This window comes from Mugil cephalus, chromosome 11 (genome assembly GCF_022458985.1).
Source record: "Mugil cephalus isolate CIBA_MC_2020 chromosome 11, CIBA_Mcephalus_1.1, whole genome shotgun sequence".
Classification (NCBI taxonomy): Eukaryota; Metazoa; Chordata; class Actinopteri; order Mugiliformes; family Mugilidae; genus Mugil; species Mugil cephalus.
Window position 1 is genome coordinate 1,430,845 of NC_061780.1, and position 12,662 is coordinate 1,443,506.

At 39.3% G+C, this 12,662-nt stretch overlaps 1 protein-coding gene across 7 annotated transcripts in view; it reads right to left on the bottom strand.

The window, feature by feature from the left end:
* sema6e (sema domain, transmembrane domain (TM), and cytoplasmic domain, (semaphorin) 6E) overlaps positions 1-12,662 on the bottom strand; it is a 144,163-nt gene that overhangs the window by 48,020 nt on the left and 83,481 nt on the right. For 6 of the 7 annotated variants that reach the window (XM_047597848.1, XM_047597849.1, XM_047597847.1 and 3 more), the window contains 5 exons: positions 10,209-10,411; positions 6,376-6,490; positions 4,951-5,008; positions 1,138-1,194; positions 623-724 (listed from right to left, as the gene is read on the bottom strand). In XM_047597848.1, coding sequence (XP_047453804.1) covers positions 623-724; positions 1,138-1,194; positions 4,951-5,008; positions 6,376-6,490; positions 10,209-10,350 — 474 coding nt within the window. In that variant the 5' untranslated portion in view covers positions 10,351-10,411. Of the gene's footprint in view, positions 1-622; positions 725-1,137; positions 1,195-4,950; positions 5,009-6,375; positions 6,491-10,208; positions 10,412-11,645; positions 11,664-12,662 lie in introns of those variants that run through there. The other variant, XM_047597846.1, reaches the window with a different exon arrangement.

Below are 12,662 nucleotides of genomic sequence, written 5' to 3' on the forward strand. Positions count from 1 at the left end.
CCCCTCACACTTTTTACCTGTCTTTCAACCAACTTAGACAAGATGGTGACGACTAGAATAACCCATGATGAGATTCAAAATCACAACAATTGGTTTGCAGAGTCTGTTGTAGAGAAAGGTGGTTCTATGAATTTACCAGTCAGTAAGGGGAATTTGAACACTGGGCAGGGAACGTGTTCAAAAGGCAGATGTCTGGGAGCAGCGTCATATTTCTTGCATTATCTGCGATAAGTGTGCTGACGTTATTAGAAACGTTCCAACAAATACACATATAGTGTATTTATGTGTATAAAATGACCATCTGTCTCTCTGCTGTACTGTAGGAAGTACACAATGTGCTGCATGTAGCCCAGGCTAAACATTTAAAACTTCATGCAGCCTTTTTCACCTTTTAAACACACACACAGTCATGACAACCCTTGTAATGACACTTTCACATGAAGTTTGTGCATACCAATGTGTCCTGAGTTTAGTTTGCAGTTTGCCATTAGCTAATGAAATAACAGGAAGAAACTGAAATGACACACCAAGGGTCGGCCAAACGTTTCTCATAACAGCTGTAATATGAGCTTTTATTGGGAATTGAGGGCAGGAGTCAGCCCACAGCAGTACAGTATCTTACCTTATAGTTGCGGCAGGTGGGGTTGAAGGCATTGGTGCCGCAGGCGAACAGTGTCTCATCATTGCGTGGCACCAATACTTTGATATAGTTGTAACATTCGTCCTGTCGGGAGGATAACAGTTTGATGTTATTGTACATCAGGGAGCAGGTCCGTGTTGACTCCTGGCATGCCACCGACAAAATCAAAGCAGGACTTGCAGCAGGTAGACAGTGCATTTTACTGGCTGAGACAACCTTTTCTCTGTTATACAGTTGTTATCGCAAAACCAGGGATGATTTTGGGGTTCTGCTCTAGCTCTGGAGAGGAAAATGCGATGCCAACAAGCCTAGACTGCCTCCTGATGGCTGTGGAGCTGATTCTGATAAGCTACCTCCACATCACCTTTGTGTAACACAAAATTTCACAGAGCAGGAAACAAAGGTACAGGCAAAAACAGAAGAGGATGTGAAGGGAAAACTTAGAGCAAGAACAGTGAGATACAAGGAAGTGTATGTTTCTGGAAGATAGTACTCACGCTGTTTTTTCCTCTCACAGTGCACTTCTCCACATCCTTCGTCTTCCAAGTCAGTTTCTGAAAAATGAACAGACAGCCAACTGTCAGCTCAAAGACAATCTGTTTCTCACCATCCCAGCTTTTGTTGCTCCGGATCGTTCAAGTGCCATTACGAGACAGCTGTGATGAAAATCTCATTAATTTCAATAAACTGTTGTGGAGAAAAATAAACAAATAGAGAAGTATCAGAGATGCCTGCGGCAGCCTGAGTGCCTCATCAACGACCAACTAAAATATTCTGTCTCCTTAGTGATAAAAAAACACACTGGCTCTGATAAGTCTGAATCTGTAAGACTGCACACAGAAGGGAAACAAAGGACACCAGAAGGATGCTTGCATCTCTTCAATGTCTATATAAGGGGTCAGCCCTGCCCTTAATTTGCAGACACACAATGAATCAGTGACAGACATCCAGTCGACTGATACAGAAAAAGATTCTTCAAATCGTAAGCAAGCTCCAAACCGTCGAAGGATTAATGCCCCCATCTTCAGTTGGGTAATTTACTTGCCGAATATTCTCAGAGATCATCAATACTGAAAATGGACAATCCTGTTTCAGTTCAGATGCTTTTTGTCAACATCTTCTAACAGTGTGAGAGCGACAGGAGCTTGAGTCTATTATTATGATCTCCATGTCTCCAGTCTGAGCTTGTGACAACTCTGGCGATACACTGGAACTAACTAACCAATAACTGTGTTCCTACCACCAAATTTGCCATGCTGGTTGGAGTGTCGTGATAACCCAGATGGAGCTGCTCGTCATTCACGGTATTTTCTGTTCAAATCAGTGTAGACAGCAAGAGCAGCACATTCTTGACCAACAATAATGTCCAGCTTTGATATAAAAATGCTACTAGGCCTTAAAACTAAACGTTTAGTGAAATATCCAGTTAAGTGTAGGCTGTAAGCTTTGTCCATACCCTAATAATATTTCTATGTTCTGCTTGTTTCAATTGGAAACATTTGGGGTGAGGTAACATACAAGAGGGTTACCTAGGCAACCAGAGACAGGAATATCTATTAGAGACCAACTGTCAGTGACAAAGCAGTGGACGGGGCTTTAGACATGTTTTAGATTTTTGAGAAAAGTCAAATGTTGATTGGATTTTCTTTTGTCTGCCTAAAATATTTTAGATTGACAAAAACACTTCAGTTGATCCATGCTTTTCCTGCATTTTATCATAATAGGTAAACACTGTCAAACCTTCATGCACAAATGCACATCTCTTATTACTTTCTTGAGTCTGTATCTTGTCTCAGTTTGTGTGTCAGTCATAGCCTGAAACCAAACCATCTTTCTTTATAATAGCTTTTGATTCCTTATTTGAGCTGAGGTGTCACTTCTCTTAGACCAAAAATCCCTAATACGCAATTGATGCCACAAGCCTTTTGTTCTTGTTTTCTCAGGAATGATATATATATCTTTTTTTTTTTTTCTCAGATTGCTTTCAGTCCAGCAATCAAATTAGAAAGAACTTCTGACTTTTTTCTTAATTTCCAAAGACTATATGAATGCAATAAAGAATGAAGCGAGGAACAAAGACGGAGTCGTTCTTGTTTTTTTCCTATTGTTAACAAATCCCTAGAAAAGACGAATGCAAAGGCAAACATTCTTATTGTACTCTCTGACTCCTTCTGTTGTCCAGGGTATTGCCGGCAGCAAGATAGTATGGGTGGAATAGAGTCAAAGTGAAGTGCAGTGGTCTTGGAAGACCATGGTACTCATTTCCACAATGTTTTTAGTTCTATAGATCAGAGTAAAGTGATATATCAGGCTTTGGATACGCAGAGAATGCAGTATTTCTTAGCAAGAAGTACTGCATTTCCTTCTGTCCTCTCTTTTCTTTTTCTCTTTTTGCAGTGACCTTCTCTTACCACTGTTGCCTTAGTGCTTGCTCTGGGGATTTGTAACACGTCTTGAGACACATAGGACTGGACACTATACAAATGCAGTACAATTGAACTGATCAGTTGTTTGATGTTTTTTTCTGATATTTGTTACAGACAGAAGAATATAGATTATTGCATGAGGCAAGATGTCCTTGGCATGTCAGGCTGTTGCACATCTTTGGCCAGGTAAATTGAGTCACATTTTACACAATAAGGTCAGTCACAATTCTCAGAGTAGTACTTGTTGTCTCTGACATAAAGCCAGGCACTTTTCCCTCCCGGTCTTTGTGTGGAACACCTCCGACACCACTTTGTGAAGATCTGACACAATTCAGCAGGAGTCAGCATTATGGTAATAGGTCCTAGCTTGTCCACGCTCGATTTGGTTTACTAATAATTACTTATGGCCACCCAGGCCCGGGGAGATCAGTGAAGGCAAGAATGTGAATGAGAGTCTGGTGTGAAAAATGAAAAGAAAGTTTAAAAATGAGCCCTCGTGAAGAAATGGATCTGTGATGAAGAGGACACACTATTTTCTGGTGATGTGAGCCAGTCACACACGAACGATCAAACTGGGATGGATGGCAGGAATAGGAGACCAGAATGTGATAGCAGAATATGGATAGCAGTTTTCATAATTTTCCACTCACACTGGAGGCAACAAAGGTCTAAAAAAGGCTTCATATACAAACATTCAGTATTTAAATTCTCCAATAACATTAATGAAAATAAATCGACATTGTGATGTCGCTCCAAATTCCAATTTCCATGCAATAGTCTGCACCTGAATCAATACTTTAGATCTCCTCAACATGGAGTGGGGGCCTTATCAGAATGAATATCCGTGTTTGGTGCTAATCTAAATACAAGCAAACAGAAAGTCCAGGCCTTGGAGGGCTTTTATTTAAGTGCAATCATGTTTGACAAATGAGATTCAGATAGGAGGGAGCATGGCACTTCAAAGGCAACAAGAGCACTGCTCGACTTGTAGTGGATATATGTCTGAGGAGAGATTGCTTAATACTTGAAAGGAAAAAAACAGGCAAAGAGTCGAAAGAAAAAAAATAATGAGATGCATTGCAAGAGAGTTTTGTGTGAAAACACAGAGAAGTTCAGGTAAATGGGAACAGAAATGCTGTATAAGGAGCACAAGCTTGTGTTAAACCCCTTTTAAAATGGGCACCGGTCTATTTATACAAGTGACTGATTAGACTATCACTACTGACAAGTAAAACTCCCTGTTCACTTCAGAATTAAACTACTGCCTGTCTTATATTTAATATTGATTTAACCTCAATAGTCAAAACATTCAAAGCAGGGCTGTTGCTATTGATTCTGAATGGATCAAACATTCCCTAAATGTCAGCCGCATAGAGTAAGAATTCATTGCCAGTGATTTTGCAAATAACCAAACCATTGTACAGATTAGAAAGCAAGTGGCATATATTAAAGCCTTCTTCAAAATGAGTATAAGACTATTTTTGAGGTTATACTAGGATATACTATCCAGACTATTCCTAGGTTCTGTTATGCAGGACTCTACTGTTCATCTTATACGCTGTACTTGGCCACATTTTATAAAATGTATTTTAACTGCAACAGCCAAAAATAAAGATTGCTAACTGTGATCTAATTTTTTTGTGATCTCTTGATCCTTCAGAATCAATACAAATGATCGAAGGCTCCCTAAATGCAAGTCTTAAAGTAACAGCTCATACTGAAAGATAGTTTGCATTAAGAAAATAAACAACCCTCTGTCCAGGTTGGAATGTCATAAACGTCTAGAATAAATTAATATACATTCAACAATTAAAGTTTGATTTTCAAACAGATGTGAATGAATGTCAACAGGGTGAAGACCAGTACATTTTTAATCTTTCCTACCTGCTGTGGGATTATCTGCTCAGATGATGTGGCAAGACTGATGGCAAACACATGGTCCCTGCAAGACACAGACAGTCAAAAAATTAGCAGTCCCATCTTCTCCATGTTATTTCAAAGCAAAGCTCCAGGAGCTTCTAATCCTACCCTTTCACCAAAACCTGCTTTCTAATAAACGCTTCTTTTTAGGATTGATCACAGCTGTTCAACAGCACTGCCTGGAAGGTGGATTAACAAGCTAAGTTTACTGGCATTTTGGCTTCAGGACCACAAAAGTTTTCCATTGCCAATAGTTTTTCAACTATCGACAAACCCCATATGAATCACTTTGTGAAGTGAGGCGAGCACTTTGTTGCAGGCAGCTGCAGAAAATATCAAGCCAATTTACGTACATTAAGAATCTCCATACATTTTTGGACAAGGTTCTTGGCAGCGGGAGCACTTCAGTTTGAGACAGAGCCAAACGCTATAGCAGAATTTATTTTGCACCATGAAAACACGCAGAGGAGGTGCAACCTTGTAAATTATAGATAATTAACCTACAACATCTTAATCCAGAGGTGGAGCATTGTGCAGTTAGAGAGGTTAGAGAGGTAGAAAGATTAAAGTTCTGCTGAAACCATGAAAGGCCTTTAATGTGGAGAAGTTTCTGCGTGAGATGTGTTATACTAAAAGTTTAATTTAGCATTGATTTGCCTTCTAGAAGTTTCTATTTGACACTAAAGCTGCCCAACCATTCTCTCTGCTTTGAAGCCCCTATTAAAACTTTTGTTTGTAACATTTTACTTTGTCTCTTTCAGTGTGATTGTGGTGTGAATGAATTTTGATCAATTTCAATATTGGCTGTTCTTTTTTTACTGACATTATGTTTTCTGCTCCATGTTCCTGTCTTTTGCCAGAGGCACAGCATTTTTTTTTAACCACACTGCAAAGGCAGTTGCACATTTTATCTACCCGAGTTCCGCTGGTCCCTGTCAAAAGAGAATTTTTCTCTGATCTCAGAGTAAATGAAGTCTACATTGACTTGTGCTTAATATACTTTACTGACAAAGTAAAACTGAACCAATGAAATGCATGCTTATTTAATCAAATGGATACTTCAGGGTATGTTTGCAGCCGATTGGGCTGTTAGAATGGATTGAGGTTTGGATGTGGGTAACTTGTGATCACAATTATTCACATTAACAGACTAAATAATGAAGAACAGTAACATTGCATGTGTACTATTGTGATCAAATTTGTTATGTTTACAATATGGAAATCACTTTATCCTCTTTGTAAAACTTACTAGTGTGGCTAATAAAGACAGACGTACGCAGTTACACATATATTAAAATGAAATTAAAAGTGTGAACTTTGACTAAACCCTGGTAAACAGTGGAATCAGAGCTCTGTCAGATCACTAGAACATAAACAATGACGACTGACCGGGCAGCAATGTAGAGCATGTGGTTGATCCTCAGCATCCTCTGGAAGTCCAGGCCGAGGCGGATGGTGTCATTGTCTGACATGAGCCCCTGGAAGCTGGGGTAGAGGTAGGAGGCTTTGTGGATTTAAGAAAAAAAGAAGAAAAGAAGAAATTGTTCATACCTGATCAAAGAATCTTTTCAGCAAATTTTTAGTCATGAGACAAACGTAATCCCCCTTAGAGGGTCTGCAACAACTTTCATTTCAAAATTGGAAAAGGATGTAAGCACTGAAGGATTCAACCACAAAAAGTCACAGTGGGATGATTAAAATAAAAGTGAACAATTTCCACTCTTTAATCATGTCTAAAAGCTTTCACAAAGGGCTGTCTGTTAGTTTCATGTTTATTAAAAAAAAAAGGACAACGATGGCAAAACATTCATCAAGGGTATTATCTACAATTTATGAGGGGTGTACACTGTATGTTAATGTGGACTTGTAGAGGTGGATGAGCAGTGGAAAATAAAACAAAAAAAAAAAACAAAAAAAAACAAAATAAAAACACCCCTAGCTGCAAATTAGGCAGTGGTGTCAAAGAAGTCAACCTGATTTAAATAAACGTCTCCTGGTAAGCATTTCTGAGTAGACACGTCTGGGGGCTGTGTCAAGTGAGGACAAGAAAACAAATCAAAAGCATCTTCATGGAATGTCTGTCTGTCTGGTCAAATAGCAATCATTTGTCTCTGAGGTTACAGAAGTTCAACTCAGTGTTGTCAGCAATGTGATTCAAACACGTCTACCTGCCAAAAGTGCCCTAAATATCATGTATAGCAAAGGATATGCAATTCAATGAAAATCCAGTGTGTTCATGCATAAAATAATATGTGTGCACTGTACCACAAGAAATGTAAGATAAGAGGAACTGTGGGAAGTGGTGCAAAGAAAAAAGTGATATTATATCAACGGTGGGTTGCATGATTTTCATTATTCCTTCTCTCCCTGCTGCATGTTAATCCCATCTGGCCTCCTCTTACTCACCCAGAAGCCTAGGATAATGTAGGATAATTTAAACAATGCAAGATGTCATGGAGTACTTTAAATAACATAATGACAGCTGGCTAGAACATGGGCAGGACTTTGAAAAAAATTAAATAAAATAAAAGTAAGATTAGACTGCCTTAATACTGACACCAGGCTGCATTCCACATCACAGAGACTTCCCTTGCCGTTTCCCTTTCTTTTTCTTTAATTGAGCACAGACTTTGAGCGCCGGGGACACAGCGCTCTGGGTCTGTAAAGTAGTGTATTAAGTGCCCTCCAGCCTCTCATCTGACCTGGGCTGCTGAATTAGCAATCCCCGCTAGAAATACACCACAATCTGAAATTAGTCTCTCTACAGGGAACCATATTCTCCCTTAACCGCTCGCCTCAAATCGACTGTTTAAAGATTTAAACGCCTAATGTCTGGCTGAGTGCTGGACCTTGCTGTGCTGTCTGGTGAAGTGACTCCCAGCGGCCCGCTAGCCCACCCTGCTACCCTCTCCCTGGTAAATGAGGATTTCTAATTACTTTTCAGCTTTTCCACATCCTACTAATCCTAATGTTTGTAGAGACAGCATGGCCACTACCACGGTCAAATTCCAGGAGCAGGTGTTGGTGCCCAGAGTTATTCTAGATTACTGGAAGCACACGGAACTTTAAATCAAGACTTCAGTCAGCCCAAACCTTTCATTCACAGACTGCACTCAGAGGAAAAACTACTTCTATAATCTATTGATTGCTTCAAATCATTGCCCAAACACATTTGCTGGTTCCAGCTTCCCAAATGTTTCAATTTGATCCCTTTTTGTAACTAAAATAATGTTACACATTGATCTGGCAGAATAACAGAATAATAAAATAAAGGTGCTCAGTGAGATTGAAGAGGTCTACACAGTGATTACATATCAGAGCTCCAGAAAGGGATGTTTTTAAGAGACACTGAATTATACAGTATTTTACCTTCTGAAAAATTGCTTACAGAAAAAAAAAAAAAAAAAAAAAAAATGCTTAAATAAGAAGCAACAAAAGCGTATATGTGTAATGGGTGCAGTTAAACTATATGGTTTTAAAATATTTATTATGACATAGATCCAGCAACAGTTTGAAATGAGTTGAAGATTGGATGAGATGAAGCTTCATAAGATCTTTGGCTCACTAATGGATTTTTGGTGTCAGTGGAAAGGCCTAAATGAAATGTTCACGTTAAATAAAAATGATCTAATCTGGTTTAAGCAAGAAAACATTTGCATTTGCCCTCAGCACACTACTTCACACCAATCATCAAAACATGAGAATCCCTGCATCCTGCTTAGAATTACATTCTAGGGAACAAAAAGAAACACTTCTATCCAAGCTGCTTCAGGATGACATACTTTATTTACATGTTTTAAAAAAATGTTTGTTAAACTTTGTAACACTAAAGGCATGAAGCTGAGACGAGTGGTCTCTGCTTACTTTCCATAAGTAGTCACTTAGGTATGATTTCATTGACTCCATCCAGATGAAGAACTACAACTCATAATGGATGTCTCATAGAGTTGTGAGGGACCTTACGCTATGCTGTCACCTGCTGGAACCAGAGGTGACAAATTGCTATCATTACACCTGGGACAGAGCTCCACATATAGCACTATTAGCGCAGCTATTTCTGCTAATGGCTGCGTTACTTTCTTCCAGATAGATCAATTACAGTGGTTGGGCCATGGTCTCGGCCACCTCTTAAATCAATTATGGCCCATTACATTTAGCAGCCAAGACCTCTTCTGTAGACCTCCCCAGTGATTGGGTGTCATTGACGGTTCCCCAGGGTGGTCTGAATAAGCAGTGTCTGTCTTGAGTGTGTCACAGATGTGAAGCATCTCCTCTGACAAAATCTTGTCTGAGTGTCTAGTGATGCCAAGTTTAAATGTCTGACGCTATGTTGTGGCTCATTATTGATTTTGTATTTTTTCATAGTTATCTACACAATTACTGTACAGTTTTATGGATGTAGAGTAAACTTATGATACTTTAAAAATAATTCTAACAGTTTCTATTTAGCAATTTACACGAGTGAGAAAAAAAAGGAAAAAACTAAATCCAATCTCTATTTGTGCCTTTAAATGAGCCAGAACCCTCTGTTTTTTCAAGGTCCTTGGTCACTTGGTTGTATGAAGACAGTTTTTCTTGGTACTGTGTGTACATCTAAAGCACCTTAAACTAATATTCTTTGTTGTTTTCCACTTCCGGTAGATCTCTTGATCTTTCTTACATACCAATTAAGAGGCCTAATAAAATCTGCAACATCCTACAAATCAACAGGCACTATAAATCATACACTGGGCAATTTATGTGACTGCAGTCCTGCATACTTAGTTTCACACAAACTGACTTTCCTATGTTTGAAAGTCAAATTGAGATAATTGGGATTTGACTGATAACTTTAATAGTTGCCTTTCTTACTGACTTTAACAGGTCAGGACAGAGAGCGCCCTGAAAAATATATAAAATATTGTAATACAATAATGCATTTATTCATACAGAACAGCATCAAGCCAAATACACAGACTGTGAGAAGGTTTTCTGTATCTGAGACTTGTTTTGCTGTATGTATCTGGGCCATTTCACACCGCACCAGCACAACACAACAAATAAAATGATAAATACTCAGCGGCTGAACAAACCTCTACAAATTTGGTTGGCCTCAGAAACAACCACCTCGCTAAACCCCATTCCCCTGTGATGAGATATAATGCGCTAGTGACCCTCCTCTAGTTTTACATGTACTCCTGCCATGGGTGTCACTGCGCCAACAAAATAAATTTTAAACTCACTTTCTCTGCCCACAATGCCGATTGGTTCCAGGTCTTGGGGGAATGGCGTGGCTCCTGAGGACAGCTGAGGTAAGAAGGCGACTAAGGTGAGGGCCAGAAAGGCTGGCAGGGCGGGTCGAGGCGAGCCGGGCATCAGCCCCATTTTGGCAGGAGATGAGGCCTCACCAGAAACACATGGCCCACTGAGGATTCACCGAACCCACCTAAAGAGAGACACAAGGTTACCAGGGTAATAACAGCTTTTATATAGTAGACGATTCAGAGTTACAACAAGTACAGCAAAGTTCCAAAAAAATTTATGGCAGAAGTTGGATTCTTCCTAATATAGTAACACATAAAGATGCTAAACTGCGTCAGTTGTATAATCGAACAATGACAGCAGCAATGTTTGAAGGTGGCAGCTAAAGTTCTTATTAGCATTCACCGCCTCGCGTCAATGCGGCTATGTGATTGAGTGTCCGCTGAACCACTGAGATGCAAAAGTGCAAACACACACATAAAATAGAGGTAGATGGAGTCGGAGAGAGAGAACCAGACAGAGGGAGGGGAAGCAGACAGGAGATGATAAGAAAGTCTCTGACCAACATGACACCTGCCACATTTACATCTTTTACAGGTGCAGCAGCATCATTAAAACACTTTGTTCAAGTAGGCATGACGCCAGGTCCTGATGGTAGTTTTAAATTGAGTCAGTTGGTATATGCATATCACCTTAAACCGTAAGAGGGAAACATTCTCTCCACAGTTTACCAGGACACACTAAAAAAATCTGAGAAAACACAGGCCCGCACCCTTACACCCCCACTTTTCACAGTGTAGAACACAAAATATTTGGTGACATCAAACATAAATTCTGCAGTGCCAATGCTGTATGCGGATCAAAGGGCCAGGTCATGAACATACATGATTTCAGCGTATAAATCAAAGGGCATCTGTGCCCGCCTGAACTACAAGTTAATTTATAAAAACATGATAGTTAGTCACACTAAAAACCCCAAACTGACTGTGTATGGATGTCTATATGTAACTCCTGTGAAATTAAAGGGACTTGAAAAAAAAAAAAACATGTAAATAATGAAGATTTATGTACTCTCCACAAAAGATGTTGAAAGGTTATAATGTATGATTAGTATTTGATGCATTTATTGCTTCTGGTGCCCAATACACAGATGCACACTGTCCTTTGGAAAAATGCTTACAGGCAAACAGGAAGTGATATGTTCATTGTGTTATTATGAGACATTTGTAGAATAAATTAATTTTGCATGACTACTGGAAAAACTGAGTGTTTGAGTGTTGTCATTGAAGCCTTGTCTGAGAAGGATTTAATAATGCCACAGACAGAAACTGACAATGAACTGAAAGAAACGCAAAACGAAACAAACAAAAATAGAGCAAAGACAGCTAATGATGCAAAGATGTTGAAACCTTACTGACCTGCATGAATTCAAAAGCACAGATGATGATTTTAGATAAAAAAATCATTTTAAATAAAAATCAGCAGGATAGTTCTCCTGAAAAAAAAAAAAAAAAGTTTAGATAAAGTTGGAGTGTCTGCGTGGGAATAATTAACAGCGCCAGACATTGTGCACAAGGCTGAGATTATGCATGAATGTTAATTTCCACATCTGTTTGATATTTGAGAAAAAAGACTGTAACAGATGGATGGAAGAGGGATTTGTCGAAACCAGCTTCAAACTGAGATGACCTGCACTCCCCTACCAATTTATTACAGGCAACGTGTCCTCCGCAGGGCTTCTCACAAGTTTATGCACCACGTTACTTGGCAAAGAGACTTGGGCCACACGGTTTTAAGTGAGAGCACAAAATTAAGTCAATAGAGACATGAACTGTCATCAATATTGATAATAGTCTGCCTCATTTAAATGCAAGGGAGAAAGCAGCTTTTAGCAATGAGGTCTTGGCAATGATCACAACACAATAAATCGACAGGAGTGGGCGAGTGTCTGCTGGTGTTTACTTTGAGAATTACAACAGCTTGTGGGGGCTGCCTTAGGCAGTATATGAGGACAATATACCTGATGGATTAGCCTCATACACCCTGATTTGGATGTTATTTTCCTGCCAGGAAGGACAGTTATTTGAACAAACAGATTATGTGATGGCAATATCAGCAGCTCCAAAAGACAAATCTATGAGAAAAATCATTTAAAATGTCAAACTCCTTCTGGACAAACAAAGGGGCTAAAAGAACTTTGGTCACGTTTGAAACCAACTGAACAGCTGTTGAACACCAGGGCAAATGTCACAACATGTACACAACATATTCCCTTCTGTTAAGAATATGCACAGACACCTATTCAAAATAATAAGCAGCATATCCAGGCAACACTACATCTTTGTGAGCATGGAAGGCACAGATAATTTACTGACAATCTACTTAGCTAAAGGAAGGCAGCCAGCAGAGTGTGATGATGTTGCAAAACAAGACAG